Source organism: Macaca fascicularis, chromosome 17 (genome assembly GCF_037993035.2).
Source record: "Macaca fascicularis isolate 582-1 chromosome 17, T2T-MFA8v1.1".
NCBI classification, from domain to species: Eukaryota; Metazoa; Chordata; class Mammalia; order Primates; family Cercopithecidae; genus Macaca; species Macaca fascicularis.
In genome coordinates this window covers 101038252-101059443 of record NC_088391.1, presented here as the reverse complement: position 1 = coordinate 101059443, position 21192 = coordinate 101038252, and the positions used below count along the sequence as shown (strand labels likewise).

The following is a 21192-nucleotide window of genomic DNA, read 5'->3' as shown; positions in this document are numbered from 1 at the left end:
AGAATGCTCCAGAGTGAGGACGGCGTTTCTGAAAGGCCCTGAAATAGGGAGAAGGCCAGCGCCCCAAGGGTGGTGAGTGAAAGGCAGATCTGCACAAAAGGAGGGGAAGAAACCGGACTTGGCTTTTATCCTGAGGGCAGTAGGAAGCCATTAAAGGGCATCAAGGAGGGAGGCTACACGGTCTGCCATGTGGGTCTGCCATGTGGGTCTGCCGTGTAGACGACGGGCTGGCCAGGGGAGGAACAGCGGGTGTCATCCTAGCAGGCTGCGCAGGCGGTGGTGGTGGAGAGCAAGGGCACACACAGCATTGGAGAGGGCGACCCACCAGGATGTGCGAGGGAGCCAGTACAGAATGGGTGAGGTACGCAGAGCAGCCCAGGGTTCTGCTAGAGCTCCCGGGTTTGTGCAGGGGGGTGAGGACCAAGGGAGAGGCCTGCGGGGTGGCGGGGGGTGAGGACGGAGGAGGCCCAGAGCTCCATCTTGGACATGGAGAGCTTGAGGCATTTGTGAGACACGTGCATAGTGTTGACTCTGTGTCAAGTTAACGGTTTCTGTTAGTAGCTCAGAGCACAGAACAGGGCCGGAGAGGAAATGAGCGAGTGACCAGCACACACTGCAGGTACTTTCATCTGGAAGACGAGTTCATCTAGGCGGGGAGCGCAGGGAGGGGCAGGGACTTCAGGGGAGAGATGTCGGGGGGCAGCAGGATTTCCCGGGAGTGGAGGGGAGAAGACAGCGTCTTCAGGAGGAGAGGCTGCCGCACCCCACACTGCTGGGGACAAAGGGTGACCGGTGACCAGGTCAACTGCTGTGTCCGGTCAGTCGTGGACTTTGTGAGTTTTGCTCTATGTCTCCAGGCTCTCCCTCTGTGTGATGAGACATGCAGTGTCACAGGTAGAGAAATTTAACCACACACACTTCAGAGACGCCAGCAGTGTCAATCAGACACGTCATTCATTCAGGACAAAGAGCTTGTGGGCGCTCCTTACAATGGAAGCATCGGATGCTGTGCAAATTTAGTCCCAAAGGCACACAGTGGCTCTCTGAAGGTGACAGCCTTCCTCTGCCCCCTGCTGCTCTCTTTTTCTCTACTATATTAGTCATTTTAAATAAGTCCTATAGAATAGCAGTGTGCCTCTTAGATGTCTGCAACATGATTTCCACCAACAGCCCCTGGCCAAACAACCCAGGCCTATTTTGACTTATGCTACAGTGGAATAGAACTTCCCGGAACTCAATTCAGCTCACTGAACTAGAGCGGGGGGAAGCAAAATATTTCACCCAGAAAGAAAACTGTCTTCCTGGTTTGATTTTACTGGAGCTGCAAAAGACTAAACATTCTGGTTTGCATCAGTAGCAACCTATAAAACAGGACGAAACGTAGTTAACAAGAGAGGAATCTAACAATTGCATTCCAGGGGAAGAGTCAGAGAACTCCATAGGAATCAAGGTCATTCCTACTAAACTACAACCACACGCACATTTTCCAAAGGACATTATGGTGGACTACTTTTTGTATAAGAACTTGCTTTAAAAATGTTGATTTGGAAACCATGTGTCTCACAGGGGTGACACATATAATTAGAGGACTTAAGTTGTATGCTTTTAACATTTTCAACTGGTAACATTGATCTGATACCATTCCATTCATTTTTTTATTTTCCTCATCAGCCTACAATACGGATCAGAAATTAAATTGTTCGCAGTTGACTTACGCTAGTAAACCACGGATTTACCAAGCAAGACTTGAAAAGCAAGATGGCATATGCTAGGGACTTTATCAAAATGGAATTCAGTTACAGGAATAATGGCAACGTTAGCCTTTGATCACAGTTCTTTAAAGTGGAATATTCTTTTCTTTTTTTTAAATTGAGATGGAGTTTTGCTCTTGTTGCCCAGGCTGGAGTGCAAAGGAGCGATCTCGGCTCACTGCAACCTCCGCCTCCCGGATTCAAGTGATTCTCCTGCTTCAGCCTCCCGAATAACTGGGATTACAGGCACGCACCACCGCACCTGGCTAATTTTGCATTTTTAGTAGAGATGGGGTTTCACCATTTTGGTCAGGCTGGTCTCGAACTCCTGACCTCAGGTGATCGGCCCACCTCAGCTTCCCAAAGCACTGGGATTACAGGTGTAAGCCACCATGCCTGGCCATTAAAGTGGAATATCTGTATGCTTTTGTTTTTAACATGTCACGTTCTGCTCCAGAAAAAGAAAACTCAAAAGATACCATTTGCTTAGGAAATATAATGTTCACAGAAACTTAGCCTTTATCACAGCAGTCCAGGATAATAAAAAAATTTAAAGGCCAGGTGTGGTGATTCACACCTGTAATCCCAGCACTCTGGGAGGCCGAGGTGGGCGGATCACCTGAGCTCAGGAGTTCAAGACAAGCCTGGGCAACATAGTGAAATCCCCGTCTCTACCAAAATTACAAAATTAGCCAGGTGTGATGGTGGTGCTTGCCTGTAATCCCAGCTGCTCAAGAGGCTGAAGTGGGAAGATCGCTTGATCCCATGAGGTGGAGGTTAAAGTGAGCAGAGACCATACCACAGTACTTCAGCCTGGGACACAGAGAAAGACCCTGTCTCAAAAAAAAAAAAAAAAAAAAAATATATATATATATATATATATATACACACACACACATATATATATATATAAAAATAAAGTTCACACTGCTCAGACTCTTTGGCAGGTTCATGATCCAGGGAAATATCTGCACCTAAAAATTTTCAAAATAATGTGGGAATATGTGGATTTTCATTAAGTTAAAATTTTACTTTAGAATATAAAACACACACACAGAAGTGACTACTACTTTTTTTGTTTTTTTTTGTTTGTTTTTTTGAGATGGAGTCTCGCTCTGTGGCCCAGGCTGGAGCGCAGTGGCGCAATCTCAGCTCACTGCAAGCTCCGCCTCCCGGGTTCACGCCATTCTCTTGCCTCAGCCTGAGTAGCTGGGACTACAGGCGTCCACCACCTCGCCCGGCTAGTTTTTTGTATTTTTAGTAGAGACGGGGTTTCACCATGTTAGCCAGGATGGTCTCGATCTCCTGACCTCGTGATCCGCCCACTTCGGCCTCCTAAAGTGCTGGGATTACAGGCGTGAGCCACCGCGCCCAGCTGACTACTACTTTTAAAACAGAAGATATTGCCTCTAATAACTCCAGTGATTTTCCCTCTAGAAATGTCAGAGAAGTCATCTTCCAAAAACAATTAAAACAGAGGCTTTGAATTTGACCTGTAACTGAAACCAAACACTGTCCATTAGCAAACATATTTTTCCTCCCTGAAGGTAGGAGGCTGTGAGAGATTATTAGGGGCAATGTCAGGGAATTTAAAGTAAACTATTTTGGAAAGAAGAGGCAGTTAATTTTTGGTCAACGTCACATAGAAAGAGACTATGACCTCTTATTTTCTCCCAATGTCGCCTATATTTGCTCTTATGAAAGAATGAAATGTTCCCATTAGGCATTTCACAGTATCGAAAGCAGGAGTGTCCAATCGTTTGGCTTCCCTGGGCCACATTGGAAGAAGAATTGTCTTAGGCCACACATAAAATACACTAACACTAATGTTAGCTGGTGATATGGTTAGGTTTTGTGTCCCCACTGAAATCTCATCTCGAATTGTAGTTCCCATAATCTGCAGATGTCATGGTGGGGACCTGGTTCACAGGAGGTAACTGAATCATGGAGGCGGTTTCCACCATGCTGTTCTCATGATAGTGAGTGAGTTCTCATGACATCTGACAGTTTTATAAGGGGATTTTTCCCTCTTCACTCTTCACTTCTCCTTCCTGATGCCATGTGAAGAAGGACATGTTCGCTTCCCCTTCTGCCATGATTGTAGATTTCCTGAGACCTCCCAAACCCTGCGGACTGTGAGTCAATTAAACCTCCTTCCTTCATAAGTTACCCAGTCTTGGGTATGTTCTTATAGCAGCGTGAGAATGAACTAATACAGCTGATTAGCTAAAAAAAATTGCAAAAATGTTTTTAAAAAGTGTATGAATTTGTGTTAGGCTGTACTTGAAGCCGTCCTGGGCTGCATGTGGCCCGTGGGTTGGACAAGCTTGGTCTTTAAAGCATAATTCTTTGAATGCTGAAGCTGAAAGAACAGCCTTTTCTGACAGCAAGTCCCAAGCGGGACTGCATGTTTCCCTGCCGCCTGAGACAGATCATTCTCAACTCAAGCTGAGTCACTTAACGTTATAACCTGAAAGAGCATCTTTGCTGATTCAGGGATGCACTACCGGGTGGTAGGTGGGTCCGCACTCCTGTGCCTGCTGGCTTTATTGACCTTCATGGGCATTTGTCCGGGCCTTGGCCAATAGCTGTCACTTATTTTTGCAGATAATGCAGCCATCTCTTTTTGTCACCAGCTACTCCCACCTGTTCAGTTGTAGCTTTGACTGCACACGGGCTGAGAAGGCAGATTATCAAGTTGGCCTTAATGTGCTGGGGTAACAGAGGAGAGAGGCTGCCAGTCAAGGGTGAGGCCCCCACCCTGGATTAGGTTTGCGGAGTGTATCACCCCGACACAGAGGCAGCGATGTTGGCTCACATCTGTTTCCAAACTGCACAGCTCAGATGTTTCGCTGAAGGACGGATTTCACCGAAGCTGCAGCAACTAAACCTCACTGTGTGGCATCCATGGGGTTGTGATACTTACAGGCTTACAGGACTTCAGTTTCCACCCCCAGCTTCTGCGTGGACTCCAGAGAACACCCACTACACCCTAATCGACCTGGATCCACCACACTCTAATCACTGGCCTACTGGATTCGTTCGCAGAGTGATTTAGCAGAGAATTCCAAATCACCTCCGGCGGGGACCAGGCTTCATCTGAACATTAGCGTACATCCTCCCTTTTGTTGCTCTCCACTCACCATCAGGTCCAGGTGGTCCAGGGAGCCCGGGGGGGCCTGGAGGCCCTGGCTTTCCATCAGGTCCAGGTGGGCCCGGGTAGAGCGCAGGGATGCCGGGGTCTCCGATGAAGCCCTTGGGTCCCATCTCACCCGGCAGGCCTCTCCTCTGATCTGAAACCAAACAGCATTCACCTGCAGCGTGAGTCTCCCATACTGTACCGCTGCCTTTGTGTTCATGTCCAGAGGGGCCCACCGGCAGCACTAGCGGGCTGCATGGCCCTGTCAATAACTCTGACGGGTAGAAGCCATTGGTATAGTTCACTATCATTTTTCAACATTAAATACACCCCCTCCCTGCCCCTCAAATAATGGCTTGATAGTTGTGATCAACACTGGGCAATGGCACCTCATAATTCTCCATTTTCTTCCCAACCCACTGGTGGAAGCAGGCCAGTTACTCATCGTGGCACCACCTAATCTAGTTGGGGAGCTACTGTCATGTGTGCAGCGGTTCTGTGAAGGCGTCCAAAGCATGTGTGTGGGGCTCCTTAGAGTTGCTAAGACTAGTCAGTGGGGAAAAGTAACAACAACATAGCTACGCTGTCAAGGAAGGCTCACTTGTGTGTGCTAGGACTTGAGCGCAGGTGCTTTGGGTCTCCGGTGTTGATATCATGAAGCCACATTACCTTCATCTCCGATGGAGAGGCCAGGGGGTCCTCGGGGGCCCGGGTCTCCTGGCTCACCCTGGCTTCCTGGCTCCCCTTGGGCCCCTGGGAATCCCGGGTCACCTCTGGCACCTGGAAGCGAAACAAGTCCCACAATAAGAACAAGACCGTGGTCTACGGATCGCAGCTGGCGTTCGCTTTTTCATTGACTACATATTCACCAAACGCTCCATGTGCTGTGTGGGGCCTGATGAGGAGTTAAGATGGCTAATGCATGGGGTGGTCTCTTTTTATACGGGGCTCATTCGCCAGCAGGGGAACAGGATTTGTGAAAATCGGGTGAGTCCAAAGCTTGAATAAAGAAGGAACTAATGTGGTTGCCAATTTTACTGGGCGAGGAGGCCTCACTTCCCTGAACCCCACTCTGCCCCTCGACCCCAGCTTTAATCCCATTGGTCTTTTATTCTCATTCTTGCCTGCTGGATGAGTAACAAAATTTGGTTTTTACAAACTTTCACCCCGGAACAAACAAAGGCAAAGTGGCATAGCTATGTTCCTTTGCTGTGTAAATACCAACACTTTACTATAGAACACATTTTTTCTAGAATATAATTGGGAAAGATGAGAAGAAAGAGAAGAAAACAGGACTTTTTATCATGTAGCCATTAGGAATTTCGAGGAAAGCTTTCACTCTGCGTGCCATCTTACGAAGTTCCTTAAAATAAGGAGAGGGCTTGCTGGGCATCACACTGAAGACGCACTTGCAAGGGACAGAAGGCCTGACTTTCGTGTATGGCATCTCCTGCGTGGGCAGCTTCATGCCAAGTGTGCAGGGGGCTGTGCTCCGCAGCCAGAGGCCCTGGGCCTGAAACTGGCTCCTCCACTTAAATGCAACCCTGGGCAAGGAACTCAAATGCCCTGCACTTCCATCTCTCCCTTAGCAAATGGAGCCAAGTCCATCTCCACCTCGCAGGGTCACCCGGAGGGGTAAACACACTGAAAAGTACAACTAGGACAACTTGGAGCATCGTCTGGCACACAGTGCAACCTACACACCTGTTAGCCATTGTTATGATTCCATAAAAAGAGACAAAATCGAAAGCCACAGACCTCCCTTGGTTAGAAGAACAGCAAGATTACTTTTATTTCTAGTTACCTTGCAATCATTTAATACAAACCCCTCTCTCCTTTTTGCCTTTTGACAAGTTCATGCAATGTTACCTTGAAAAAGATACACTGACTGCCTCTTTTCCCTGAGGGAATCTGCTGGTTAGTCAACCTTTGACTTCAAGAAACCCTGGAATGTGAGTCAGTCACATTCCAGCTCACCATTAACCGGAATGTTGTCCAGGAGAAAAGGCGGCAGGCAACCTCCGCATTTCTGAATCCGCTTGTGGGGAAAAGTGAATTTTGAAAGCACCCGCCTTTGCAGTGTGACTTCCAGGAATACAGTGCGGTGAGAAGGGAGGGGCTGGTGAGAGCTAGGCTCTCAGTCAGCGACATTTTAAAAAAATGCAAAAGAAACATCGCCAGCATTAACTTAAAAATTATGTTCCTAAAATCTCAAAGAGAATATTTCCATTTTACCAAAATCATTAATAGTGAGTCAAGTCAAACGGGGCTCATGGCCCTTTTTAGTGGGTCTCAGGTTTGGCGGCCACATGGGCGCCATGGATGAGGCAGGAAATGCCAGCTTCACAGTTACGGGCATCACAGAAGCTGAGCACGGATTTCAAAACATCCCCATTCATGGCTCCACGCCTCCACAAACAGACATCTCAGGGGCTCCTCGAGGCACTGCCCGTGTCCCTGTTCTGTCCTGTATTTTGATCAGCATTGGATGAAGACATGCAAAGCCGTCATCGAACTGAGAGAGGGCTCGCGCCTAAGCAGGGAGGTGAATTCTTGACACCTAGGCTTAGAGGACAGGGAGACCAGGTGACCTGCTGAGTTCAAGGGGTAAACTCTATATTTAAAAAACCCTACCCTTCACAATGCCTGTCTGATGTATGTTTCGGTACGTCGTTCACTCACACAGTCAGGCATCTGCTGAGCTCCAACTCTGTGCCTGTCCTGTTCCAGGCACTGTGAATACAGCAGTGAACAAGACAGGATGAAATGTCTGTCCTCACAGAGCTGCCTATGACATGGGTAAATGATCCGCAAAGATACATATGCACGATTACCAGGAGGAGGTTCTCGAAACATTTTTTAACCTAGAAGGATGCGCATTCTACAAGGTTCAGAGCCAAGTGCTCTAGTTGGAGGACTAGGTTCAGATTTCCATATGATCTTGCCAATTTGGAAGGCTGAGCCTTAATAACAAGATAAGCATTAGTGACGACATGTGCAAAGTCCTTCATTTACACTCCAAGGTCAACTGTGACGGTAGGGAGTGGTCGTTACGTGAAAATATCTGGGAATTTAGCTGCCTTGAAGCCTGAAAGCACGTGACTGTTCACTGGTTATGGGTTATGATCAATTCCAGGTGTCAGGCTGGCAAACAGAGGGCTTATGAACCTTGGTACATTAGGAGAAAAAATCGGCAGGTGGCTGGGGTTGCTGCCCCTGGATTTCTTCAGTGATAGTCCAGACAGCAGAACTAGAACTCTACAAGTTAAGCAGAAATGAAAGAATTCCCCAATGGAGGAGATTTCTCACGTGTAGGTGGTGAGGACTGTCTCATGCACAGGCAACACGAGGTCTCCCTGTGATACATTTAAGCACGAGGGAAATTGTACATGAAGTTATGTTCCAAATTTCGTTTTTGCTTTGCTTGGAAAACCTGTCTTGAAAGTTCATGGCTCTGTGTCCCTAACAGGAAAGAATGTGTATGTGATACTGAACTACGCAGGTGAAATTGTTCACACACCTTTTGCTAGGGAAGGGTGAGGGGAGTAGGCAGGTAGTCCGGGGGGCCCTAGGTCTCCGGCTTCTCCCTAGAGAGAGAAAAGAGAAAAATAGGATGTGAGAATAGCTTTTGGAGTTTTTGACAGTATGCATATTTCCAAAGAAGAAACCCGAGCGTGGACCGTCAGGTTGGCAGAGCAGCTATTTCAACCAGTGGAACCACAGACAGTGCCTGGGGCAGCATCCCCATGCTAGGGTGGCAGAGCCTGGCATCCCAGCCACCAGCCACAGGTGCCCAAAGAGAACAAGACAGGCAGGGGCTCATCTCTTTTTGAAATCCTTGTCGAATGCCAGGAGACTGTGCTTTCTGTAGTTCAGACTATTACATTTTGGGCAGCGATAGCCGAGCCGCCTGGCGAGGGTGGGCTGGGAGATGATGCGGCCGCAGGACCCCCGTGGAGCGCAATCTGTGTCGTAAGGCAGCATTTGTCATAAGGCAGCACCCCACACACCGCCTTCACCTCTTTGAGCCTCACCAGGCTCAGAAGTCCTCTCCAGGTGTGCCCCGACCCAGGTTCCTCAAGGGTGAGTTCCCCTCTCAGCTGGACCAGCAGCACCCACCTGGTCCTCCACCTAATGGTCTCCCCTCCCTGCAAGCCCAGGACTTACTCACACAAGCCACATCCTCCCTTGGAAACCAGGGGCACCTCACCCTCTTGTAACTACAAAGTCTGCCTGCCCCAGGTCTGTTGGCCCCCTCTGTGCCTGAGTGCACCCCTGCGTGGCCCTGAGTGGCAGGCGGCACCCTTCTCCCTGGCTGGGAGCACACGTGGCTCAAAGGTCACCATCCACCTCGTCTGTCCAGTGTCAGGTGCCATGTGTTTGGGGATCTCGTACTTTTTAGGACAGGGGACGCCTCCACACGACACCATCAGGAGGGGAGTAAGGCCAGCCAGGGTGGGTGAGACACCGTAAGTGGCAAAGGCATGACAAACAGGCTCACCTTGGGTCCCCGGGGCCCATCAGGGCCTTGGTAGCCATCCAGGCCTCGGCTTCCCTGCAAGAAAGATGTATGCTTTTAATTTTTGTCTCTAATGTGTAACTCCAAAAAGTGACCATAATAGCATTATCGTATCTCATAAAATTAACAACAGTTCATTAAAGTCATGCATTAACCCAGTCTGTGTTCAATTTTCCCTGACTCTGGTCCCAAAAGTGTCTTTTGAAGGTGCTCTGCTTGAACCAGGAGCCAAAAAAAATCCAAATATAACACTTGGCTGCTATGTCTCTCAATTCTCATTTAATCCACAATAGTCCCTTCCTCCTTTCTTTGTTTTTAATATCATTTTGTGGCTGTTGAAGACACTGGGTCGACTGTGGCACGGATATTCTGTGTGGTGGGCTGCGGTCGGTCTCACCCCCGTGGGGTCGTACAATCTGTTCTTCTAACCCCATGTTTCCTCCACACGAGTCATTAGGGCTGGAGGCTGCCCTAGGTGCAGGTTCCCCTTTTCAGCAGGCATCGTTTGCAGAGGATGCTGGGCACCTTTTCTCCTACAGAAGGTACAAGTGCCGAGTTGCTTTTACGACTGATCAGTGGGGTCAGGTGTTGACAACCTGAACCAACTGTTGAAACCCTTCCCCAGGGGGGGATTTTGAAATTTTTCATTTGGTACCAAAATAGATGCATTAAAGTCTCTTAAGTTAGAGTTTTTTTCTCTTCATTAAAAAAGATCTCTGCTGGGTGTGGTGGCTCATGCCTGTAATCCCAGCACTTCGGGAGGCCAAGGTGGGAGGATCGCTTAAGCCCAGCAGTTTGAGACCAGCTTGGGAAACAGTGAAACCCTGTCTCTACAAAAAATACAGAATGTAATCAGGCATGGTGGCAGGCACCTGCAGTCCCAGCTACTTGGGAGGCTGAGGTGGGAGGATCGCTTGAACCCAGGAGTCTGAGGTTGCAGTGAGCTGTGATGGTGCCACTGCACTCCAGCCTGGGCAACAGAGCAAGACCCTGTTTCAAAAACAAAAACAACAAACAACTATAACACTAAATTTTGTTTTCTCATTCCCTTGAACATTTTTTGAAAGAAAAAGTTTACCACTGAGTCGTATCATGAGGTATCTGGATAGAAGAGTAAAGCTCTCTAAAAATCTAGCAATGTATTCCCTCTTTTAAAGAATATGCATGGTTCAGCTCCCAAAATTCAGAATGCCAGACGCCACAGGTAGAAGAAAGGTCCATTCTGTGATTACTTTCGAGGTTATCTTGACGCTCAGGAGTAGCTGTGCTGAAAGTCCTGTTGTTTAGACTGAACTGAGACGGGCTTCTCTCTGTGTGTTTTGTTGTGGTACTGTGGTTTGGACCCGGACTTTGTCTCACACTAGGTGGAGCTGAAGACTCAAAAGTAAAGACAAACTTGTGTGATTTTAAAAATGAGGTCCTGTTTAGAGGCCACGTCATGAGATAAGCTAGGAATCCTCTAGTACCTGCCAGGATGGGAGCTGGCAGCTGGACACTCCGCGGGAGCCGTGAGCACAGCCACAGACTGGCCAGCTCAGACGGTACCCTGGAATGTGTCAACTCTGAGCTTCACTCTGGGCCACAGGCATCACACACCCATGCTGTGGCATCCTCAGCAAACAAAACAAGCACCCCAGACACCACGTGTCACCATCTCTGCTGAAGCGTTCAAGACAGCACGGGCAGTCTGGAAGTACGTCTGAACCATGTGAAATGCACTGGGCATTATAGAAAACCCACTGGGGGAGGGGGACAACTTAAGGAGCACTCAGGATTCCTCTGAGGCAGCTGGAACCCCAAGAGCCAAAGCAATGAGCTAAAAGTCTCCAGGGGAGTTCCCAGCGGCAGGTCAGCAGGTCAACGGACTGGGGTTGGCTGAGGGTTATGCATGACTTAAGGAGAAAATGCACCCTCAGGGTTCATCTGAGACCACTGGCAGTGAAACCCAAATAGGCGGGAACCCTAAGTCAAAATGCCGATCGAAACTTTTTCCTTCTCTGTTTCTCAGTGGCAAACACAACAGGGTCAGGGAGGCGCAGGGATGGCCAAGGAGAAATCACCCAGGCGCTCCCAGAGTCAGGCTGGCGACCACCCCAGGAAGCAGCCAGCGGGGGCTCCGTGGGGCTCCCTGAGACCCTGCTTCCAGGCAAGGCCTGTACTCCTGCTAGCAAGCTCACCACAGAGCCCACGCTTAGGGGAAGCTGAGGTCAGGAGACTGACATGCAGATCACTATTTTAGAATGGATAATTACGAAGGGTTTTGAAACTGCACACTCCTTTCTCCCAGGCCCTCCCCCAAATCTAGTAACATCACTCATTTGAATTCAGTGAGTTCATATACATGATTCATGGGAAGTTCTGATTATGCAATTTTAGAAGTACAAGGTTGATTTTATGTTTTTCAAGGGTGGAAATAACTGGAGTAAGGAAAATCCTTAGGCAGAAGTCCTTAGGGACTAGCTAGAACAAACAGATGAAAAGAATGTATGGCTAGACTTTTTTAGGGAAATGCATGCTTCTACAGCTTAAAAGCAGTCTGCTGTCTCTCATGGTGTGAACTGGCCCCTGTTATCTTTCTGTTCTTCATTTGCCTGTTGTACCCTTTTCATTTCAGTGGTCGAGGGAGCACCTGCTAGGCTAAATAGAACGCATGTGCCTCCTGAAAGAGGGGTGTCTGCAAAGAAACGCTGCCAGCCTGCAAATGAGATGCAATTTAGTATAAAAGACGAAAGAGAGTGAGAGTTCCATAAAAGAACTCAATCTGAGGTCACGTCTGCCACTTCAAGCTCTGCAGAGAAAACCTACACACAGCCACAGGGAACACTGAGGCTGGATCTGGTGAGAGTCTAAGTCATCGGCACTGCCACCGGTGCAAATGCAGCGTCCCTGGAGTCCTGGACGGTCCTCACAGAGGACAACGGTCCTATTGAGGGGGGCTTCCCACAACATGACGCGTGCCGGTGCAGCATGTACTCCTCAAAGGAGACTAGGTCTCAGTGAACACTTTAAAAAATAACTCTGTGGAGTTATTTTAAAATGATAAAATAACACTGGGGACAGCATTTGCTCAGTTACTAAGGATACGTTTATCCCAGAAAAAGGAGGGGAAACCATCTCTAATTTCTCAGAAAATTGAATATAACCGAATTCATAAACGCGACGTCTCCATTCCTTTTTAGAAAAGGTTGGAACGAATAGAAGTTCTGACAATCTCAGTAGGGATGACAGGTGACCAATCCCGTGTTTACGTAGAGGAGGGCAAGTTCCTACCCAGGATATCTCTTTTTTTTCTGGTTCCTCCCATTTTGATGCACTGTTTACGTTACCGAGCAGTTGCTCCTTGGAGGGGCTTCTGGTGTCTGGGGGGAGGGGTCGGGTGGTGACAACTGAAAGTCGTGGAGTGACGCCACCTGGCCAGTGGGATGACAGAGGGCGGACACAGCTGCGGTGCAGAACGGTGCTCATAAGCAGGGTGGCTGCGTCATTTGTGTATGTCTGCCTGTCTCCCATTTCTATAGTTGAGTAAACTGCCTCCCCGTAACCCACTTCACTGGAAATATCTGCGTTTTCCCGGGTTGTTGCAACTGTAGAAAGGAAGCTGGGAAATGAAAGCCTGACGCCTCACCATCCTCATGTCTGGGCCCCAGCCCTGGAGCTGCCAGGTGGCCACTGTTTGCATAGCATCTTGTCTTTCATTAACTTTGAAGTTCCAGGGAGCAGTTCTGTGGAACTGCACCTTTTTTTTTTTTTTTTTTTTTGAGACTGAGTCTCACTCTCTCTCCCAGGCTGGAGTGCAGTGGTGCGATCTTGGCTCACTGCAACCTCTGCCTCCTGGGTTCAAGCAATTCTTGTGCCTCAGCTTCCCGAGTAGCTGGAATTACAGGCATGCGCCACACCCAGGTAATTTTTTTTTAAAAAATATTTTTAGTAGAGACAGGGTTTCACCATGTTGGCCAGGTCGGTCTTGAACTCCTGACCTCTATGATTCCCTCACCTTGGCCTCCCAAACTGCTGGGATTACAGGTACCTGGAAATGTACTTTTAAACACTACAACTCCCTTGTGTTGAAGATGGAAAACTAAAGATAATTATAATTTTACTAGCACATGGCAGGAAATTAACAGCAGCACTTCAATCACATGGGGTAGGTGGAAACGGGTTACTTTTGAATGATAATGTCTGCTTTAGCCTCTGTCCCTTTACAAGGTTTGCTTTTCCTAAGCCATGAACTAGAATGTGGCCTCGGGGTGGGGTGGGTTTGGATAGCTCTTGCTGTAGGTGTGCTGCCTTTGGGAGTACTCCTGATTACGGCAAAGCCTGGCACTGGCTCCCTGGGCTGAATTTAGCATAAAATAACAGGAATGGGAACAGAAAGATCATTTGAGGTTGCAGGAAGTCAGCAAGATCGGTGTTAAGTTTGAATGGTCAAAACCAGAATGCTGGGTCAAGACGACCATGCCTAGAGCCAGTGGAGGTCAGAAAGGGAGTCTGGGAGGCAGGTCCATCTGCGGTCCTGGAACAAGCACGCAGAACCCCCACCAGGCCTGCCGAGCTTCTGCACCAGCTAACCGCAGCCCGTGGGCCTCCAGATGCCACACTACCTCCGTGCAGCCCTGAGCAGGATTCAATGGAGTTGTGATTCCGAGGCTAGGGATTTTGATAATACTCTATCTCTATGCACCTACTAGGACTGAGCGATGGACATACTAGCCCGTGGGCAGGCAACCAAGCCCTGTGTACACCGAGGTGACTGCATGTTTGCTGGAAATACGAAAACCACCTCGAGGGGGCAAGGAAATACGACGCATCCACTGACTGCCATTCTCTGCAGCTTTAAAGAACGAGGCAGATGCGTACCTGCCAATGTGGAACACTCTCTAAGTGGCACTGGGCAGAGTAGCACAGACACGGTCATTTCTTTTGTTGCTCCGTTATATGCATGTGAAGCTACACGTCTGTGTGTGTATGTTGGCATGAGTGCCATGTGAGACCCAAGGGGCTGTCAGTGGTGGTGCCGGGGCAGTCTGCCGGGCCTGCCGTGGGAGGCGTGTGCTGTGGGCTGTGGGGTGGGACCCGTAGGCACAGCGAACAGTGAAAAGGCATCAACCACTGAACTAAAACATCGTGTATGACCTAGAGTTCAGACGGTTCTAAATCTGACCTAGATTCATAATACATCTCTTTTTTAAAATTTTATCATCATTATTATCTTGAGATGGAGTTTCACTCTTGTTGCCCAGGCGGGAGTACAATGGCCCGATCTTGATCTCAGCTCACTGTAGCCTCTGCCTCCTGGGTTCAAGTGATTCTCCTGCCTCAGCCTCCTGAGTAGCTGGGATTCCAGGTGCCCACACCACTCCTGGCAAATTGCGTATTTTTAGTAGAGAGAGGATTTCACCATGTTGGTCAGGCTGCTCTCAAACTCCTGACCTCAGGTGATCCACCCTCCTCGGGCCTCCCAAAGTGCTGGAATTACAGGCATGAGCCACTGCTCCTGGTCCATAATACATTTCTTACCTAACATTTTTCTCCTTAAAAAAAAAAAAAAGCCGAAAATCTGTCCACAGAACTCATGATAAAAATAATTGGGTTGTCATTAAACGTAAATGAAGTGTCAGAGTATGGGTCGATCTATAAAAACATTGAGGTGGACCCTGGGTTACCAAGTCCAGGACCTTCCTACGAGCGACAAGGACACGGAGGAGGGGTGTGGGGCTGGACGATACAGAAGCCACGGCTGGTGGGGTCGAGTGACGGACGCTTTGAAGGGGAGGAACCAAAAGACAGTTTGCAAAAATGAGAGCCAAGGTAATGACCCAGCTCAAGTATTGTGAATGACCTGGGAGGCAGGATTATCTGTGTGACTGCAAATACGAGAACCGTTTTCGATGTTTTTCCTAGAGATGAATTTTCTTTCCTGAGATGCCAAGGCCTACTTACTTAACCTCTGTGGGATGTCGTGGGCCCAGAGTAGACTGCAGTTCATGCATCCAGCTTACCTTCTGTCCTGGTGATCCTTTTTCACCACTCAAGCCAGGGGGACCCTGGATTGAACAAAAAACAGAAGCAAACAGCTCAGAATATGCAGTAACATTTCCAGAGGGCTTGACTACAGCACCTGGCTGTGACTACAGCAAAATGCTGACAGACAGACTGAACAAGTCTCAGGTCCAGACTTTGAAGAATAGGAACAAATTGTCAAATTCAATACCAACTATTAATATAATTCTTCCCTCTTTACAAAGTTGTGGGGGGTGGGGGTGGGAAATAATGACTATGATAAAAAGGCTCAAAGAAAGCAGAATCCATCCTAATTTCAAAGGTGCTTCACTACGGAAGGCATCAGAGCCATCCCAAGACTTTCATTTCCTGAGGGACATACATCATTTTAGCAATGCTTTCAGAACACGCATCATTGCTACCACTTCAAGAAATACAGAGAAATCCACCAAGACAGCACAATAAAAAACTAAAAATATAAAAAGGCTTGTACTCCAATGTTCTACTGTGTCTCTCTATTCTTATTTTTGGAGAATGTAAAATATGGTCTTTTGAGTGGTACCAACTGCCAGATAGTCACCAAAACTCTGTTCTCTTCCTGGGCCCAGGGCTCTGACCACCTGTCCCAGCCCTCAGCTAGGTGTGGTCGTGGAGTGAGTGGGGTCAGTCCAGGCTGGGGCTCTGAAGCTGAGGTCTGTCTCTCAGGTGGCTGAAACACCGTGGACAGGGACCCCTTCCTGCCCCTTACAACTAGGGACATTTTTGTTGGGCTCTTGGGACCGTCGGAAATCAGTGTGTGTTTAAGATATTCTACATTTTTGGTTACCAGACTAACTGAGCTGAACGCACACAAGCAGGAAGGTTTGTGCGGCACTCGCGCCTCCTCCACAGAGGGTGTGTCAAGGTGGTTCACGGGATTGTAGCCAGTGCAGCCCCCAGAGCAAGATGTTCGTGCTGGAGGGCTGTGTGTGTGTGTCGGGGGGGAGTAATAATGGGAAATCTCTGTACTTTCTGGTAAATTTTGCTGTGAACCTGAAACAGCTCTAAAAAGGAAAGCCTACCTAAAAAAACCAAACCAAACCAACAACTGCAGTAATAAAAGGCGTGGTTTACCCTCGGTCCAGGAAAGCCCATGATTCCTTCTTCTCCCTTCAAGGAAATGCCCTAGGAGAGAGCAGAAGGGGCATAAGGAGCAGCCCAGGGGTGGCCCCTCCAGCCGGCAGGGCCCACGTGTCATCCTCTGCTCCCGGGTTCTGTGTCCTCAGCCCCGATGGTGTCCAGACCGCCTGGCGATGCTCAACTCAGGCGCAGTGCAGGGCACGGTCCTAGGAGACCCGCCAGCCTTCCTGGGCTGTCACCCATCCAGGACTGCGTGTGTCACGTCACGTGGTAAGTGACCGTGAAGCTCTGAGGACAGGCAGTGACAGAGGGGACAGAGGGCAGAACCTGGTGGCGCCTGAATGGAAGCCACGCCCCTCTGCCATCTTCACGCTCCCTTCCCAAACCTCAGAAGATGATTAGCCAGTGTTTACGTTACCAAGAGGAAGACATTCTAGAACTGACTTCTGGAAACAGAGTGTAAAAATGCATGCTAATACTGTCCTGCTATGGACAAGGGGATGAGAGACTGACGGTGTGTGGGCCCCGAGCGCACGGTGCACCCCGTCATGCCCGGCAGAAGCCGAGCACCCAGGAGCCACAGGGGAGGGAGCAGGTGCATTACTCGACTTACTCTTATTCCTGGTTCCCCCTCACTGCCTTTTTCACCCTGTGAAGAATATGAAAAATAAGAAATGCTTATTAATTTAAGGATGGTAACGGGTAAAAATCAATCAAGGTTCATTACATGGGCTGAAAGTACTGAATCAATCCTCAAACAATCATTATCAATTGACTGCAACACACGACTCTTAAATTTTGCAGCTTCAAAGTTCAAGGGAAAAGATGTGCTATTTCTTCTAGATTTTCACAAGACAAATTAATTCATGTATTCCTCTTGGTACAGGTGAAAGTCTGTCTTTCCTTCTCTGTGTTTTCCTTTATCCCCCACACAGCTCCAGGCAGATGTTTACATCCCTATCGTGGGAGAACGTGCCCAAGGAAAAGCCTTAATGAAAATACTCTTTGGAAGAAAACGTTACTAGGACGTCCTCTGAGAAGATACACATGGAACATATTGAAGCAAAAGCGGCTGTTGAAAACCATGTCAGTATCATAGATCAAAAACACGATCTACGTTTTTCCCACTTCTCTGTGTCTAAAATGGTGAAAGAAACAGCAACTGGCGGGTCCTCTGTCCCCGTCATTCCTGGAAGGTACCTTCGATTCCTGCACCTCACAACTGTCCCTGCAGGTTGGCCATGCTCAGCCCTGGATCCCACCGTGGCCTGGGTTGTAGACAGGGTGGGAAGCCTGACTCAGAAGATTGAGCACCTCCACACACATCAACCCTGCTCTGGGCTCCCATCCAGAAGCTGGACAGAGGCCCTCCCTGCTGCCTCCCAGGACACTTTTGTCAACAGTCACTCATAATTTGGGCCACAGCCACCTAGGTTGATTTCCCCCGTAAGGCAGTGGTCCTGCCTGCCAAATCCGCCCCAGGACCCAGGACCCAGGACCCAGGACCCAGGACCCACGACCCACGACCCAGGAACCAAGACCCATCCTGACAGATGCTCAAGAGTTGGGAATCAGATTCTATTTGGAAAGATAAGATCTCCACATTTGGGGTTTCTATTTTAGTTCCCAGGTATTCTGTGTGCCCCACATGGTACTGAGTGTTTCACAGTCGCCTGCAACCTCCTCATCAGCTCCAGGTCAGTGTCACCATTCCCATTTGACAAGGAGAACAGGAAGCCCTAGAAAGGCTGCAGGACCTCCCTGAGCGAGTGGGTGGCACAGAAGCCTTCAAACCCAGGCAGAGTGGACGGCAATTCCTATTTCAGACTAAGAGCATGATTTCAATTAAGCAAAATGTGAATTGAACGATTCAGAAACTGTCAAAAACTGACTTTGATCCTCCAAAAGGTGCTTCATGTCAGCAAGGAAGTAGGTTTTATTTTGCTGAACACATTTTGCTAGATAGTTCTGTGATTCTGGCTTTGAATGACGGTATGACCATTAGCCTCCATCTACACTGAACGTAAGGATAGACGTGAGGTTTTTATTTTTTGATGAATTCTCATGTTGCTTCAGATTCATCACAATTGTCTGAGACGATGGACTGACGAAGCAATTGCACTGTGGATCTAGTAACTGTCCGCAAGTGTTGAAAACATTCTGGGAGGACTTGGTTATGTTTTCATGCGTAATTTTCCAAGTTGGTGGTGAGGCTTTTTCTATTCGGAATGTGACTGAATACAAGTGAAGAAATTTACTTTTATTCTCCTTTTTTCAGTTCAACTAGGAAAACAGTCAATTTTGCTCTTTACCTTGTACTGATCTGGGTGGAAGGTGACTCCCGTGGGCGCGACGATGGGGTGGAGGGTGTCCGATGGAATCCCATTGGGTCCCGGCTGCCCTACGTCACCCTGCAAGTTATTTAGCAAAAGCAGTTGTCTTTAAATAGAAAGGAAACCACAAAACTCGAATACAAACACAATACGGCCAAAATACCACAGTTTTAACCCTTTTTGCATATTACTTACCATATGTATACCTCTTTATAGTATAATAATCACAAAATAGAGTAATCCTGGTGTAAGCCTTTTGTATCCTCCTCTCATTAGCAATCATTTAGAATTTATGCATAAAGGCCATGTAGGTTGTTCACAATTCTGAACTGCATTTGTTTCTGTGGGGTTATTGCCTTACAATGAATTTCTACATATGGGAATTATTAGGTATGAAGACTTAATGTCTTCATGGTTTTTGACAGGTATTACTCTACTGGTTGCCAAGATGGGCACCAAGATAAAAGAAATGCTGAAGAAACGAAAGACTACTTCCCCAGCTAAAGATGTTGTTATATAATAAAAAGCAATCTTGAATAAAGATAATATCCCAAGATTGCTTTAATTTGCATTTTTATCATTAGCAGAAAACGCTTTTTGATGTGGTGCACAGATGGTGAAACCAATCTATCTAAAACATTACTGGACAACTATCCTTGCATAATATTCTGGCTTTACCTCCCAGAAACGGACACAAAAAGAACATTATTGTCTTTTCCTTTGTTTCCACATTAAACTATATCATACAAGTCTGAGCCCGGATATCACATAACATGGACAGCAGTAAAGGGGATGATGGATCAGCTGCAGAAAATGATACTCCACAGTGCACGCCGAGTGTCCACTAATAGAGTATCTTAAAATACCCAAACTGTTTGTTCTCCGCCCTTGTACCTGTTGGGCCCCTGATGTTCTTTGCTAATTATTTGCATAAGCCCTTTGTAGACTGTAGACTCAAACTTAATCTCCATTACATTCAACAGGACTATTCTCTTCTCCCACCAATGATTTCTTCCCAGATTTCTCGTTTTTATTTTATTTTATTATGTTGTACTATTTCATCGTATGGGGCTATACATTTTTATGTGTTTGGATCTTCAATGTTTTTCTTTCTTTTTTTCCCAGAAGCCCTCTGCTTGCTAATTGTTCTTTTCTGACTTCTTCTATGGCATTAATGTAAAGAAGGAAGAGTTTCCTCTTCAAACATGAGCAGGACTTGATTCAACTTTCTGTGCTGTTCCATCAAAAAGCAGAATGGAAAACAAAATAGAAATGTTCCAGGCATGAAGTCAAGGGACAGGTCTGTTTTACAGTGGGTACATGGCTTTTGTGGTGAATGCAATGGGACTGTGTTGGTGAGGTTTTGCTTGCGGGGTGTGGGCGCTGCATCAAGCCTGTCGTGCATGTGATCTCATATGTTCCTCTCAAAGGTCATGAGGTCTTTGAATCTTAGCACTGTTCTAAGATTCACTGTTCTAAGGAGAAAAGCCACATGGTCCTTATGGCTGCCTTTGTGGCCTACCAGGGCTGGTCCCTGAGATCCCCTGGTCCCTGTGATGGCTCCATGTCAGTCTCTGGTTCTAGTTTCAGTCCCTCAATCACCTCTGGGTTCCACACATGAGAAGATGCCCTCAATGGCATGTCCTCACCTCCACGTGCTGAAGATGAGCTGAGTTTATGTCTCTGTGTCAGAGTCTCGGCTAGCCTAGATGGTCCACGTTTACCATCTCGTTGATGCAGAATTAATCACTGGCATGTGGGTGACAACTTAGCACTTTGCAATGATTATTTCCCTACGCAAATGGTCTGTCTGCAGACCAACTCAAGGTAAAAATTTTACAGCATAGAACTTAGTAATTAAAATGATTTATTTCCTGGCTGAGAAATGCTGCATGCCTCTGCTGGAACTGACCAGGCTTCCTTTACCTTTTCACCCTTAACTCCGTAGAAACCAAGTCCTCTGTTGCCCTGAAAAGATAAATAATTTTTGTAAGTTTTAAAAAGCTAATAATCAGAGAGAAATAAAATTATTTTTCTTAGAAAAAGATACCCAAGACCTATGTATCGGCAACTTTACTGAGCAACTGTATTTTCATAATATTCTTGCTTTGCGTTGTAGAAACTAACTGACAGTTTGTCCTATCGGTTGACCGAGGCCTCAGAGTGAATGAGTGGGAGCTGAGATTGGACTCCAGGTGGTGCTGGCCCTCAATTGTGAGTATATGGTCTCTGCAGACTGTAGTCTGAGAGCATATCCCTGGGTTCTGGCCCCTGTAGATAGAGGAAGCAGCCCCGTTTCACTCCCTGGACTCTGCATTTGAAGACCATGAT

General features: G+C 47.6%; 1 protein-coding gene across 1 annotated transcript in view; it reads right to left on the bottom strand.

Moving 5' to 3' along the window:
• COL4A2 (collagen type IV alpha 2 chain) overlaps window positions 1-21192 on the bottom strand; it is a 202120-nt gene that overhangs the window by 51011 nt on the left and 129917 nt on the right. The window contains exons 12-20 of the mRNA XM_005586239.4: window positions 20788-20829; window positions 18841-18939; window positions 17142-17177; window positions 16523-16573; window positions 15409-15453; window positions 9392-9445; window positions 8411-8477; window positions 5560-5670; window positions 4895-5044 (exon numbers count right to left, since the gene is read on the bottom strand). Coding sequence (XP_005586296.3) covers window positions 4895-5044; window positions 5560-5670; window positions 8411-8477; window positions 9392-9445; window positions 15409-15453; window positions 16523-16573; window positions 17142-17177; window positions 18841-18939; window positions 20788-20829 — 655 coding nt within the window. The remainder of the gene's footprint in view (window positions 1-4894; window positions 5045-5559; window positions 5671-8410; window positions 8478-9391; window positions 9446-15408; window positions 15454-16522; window positions 16574-17141; window positions 17178-18840; window positions 18940-20787; window positions 20830-21192) is intronic.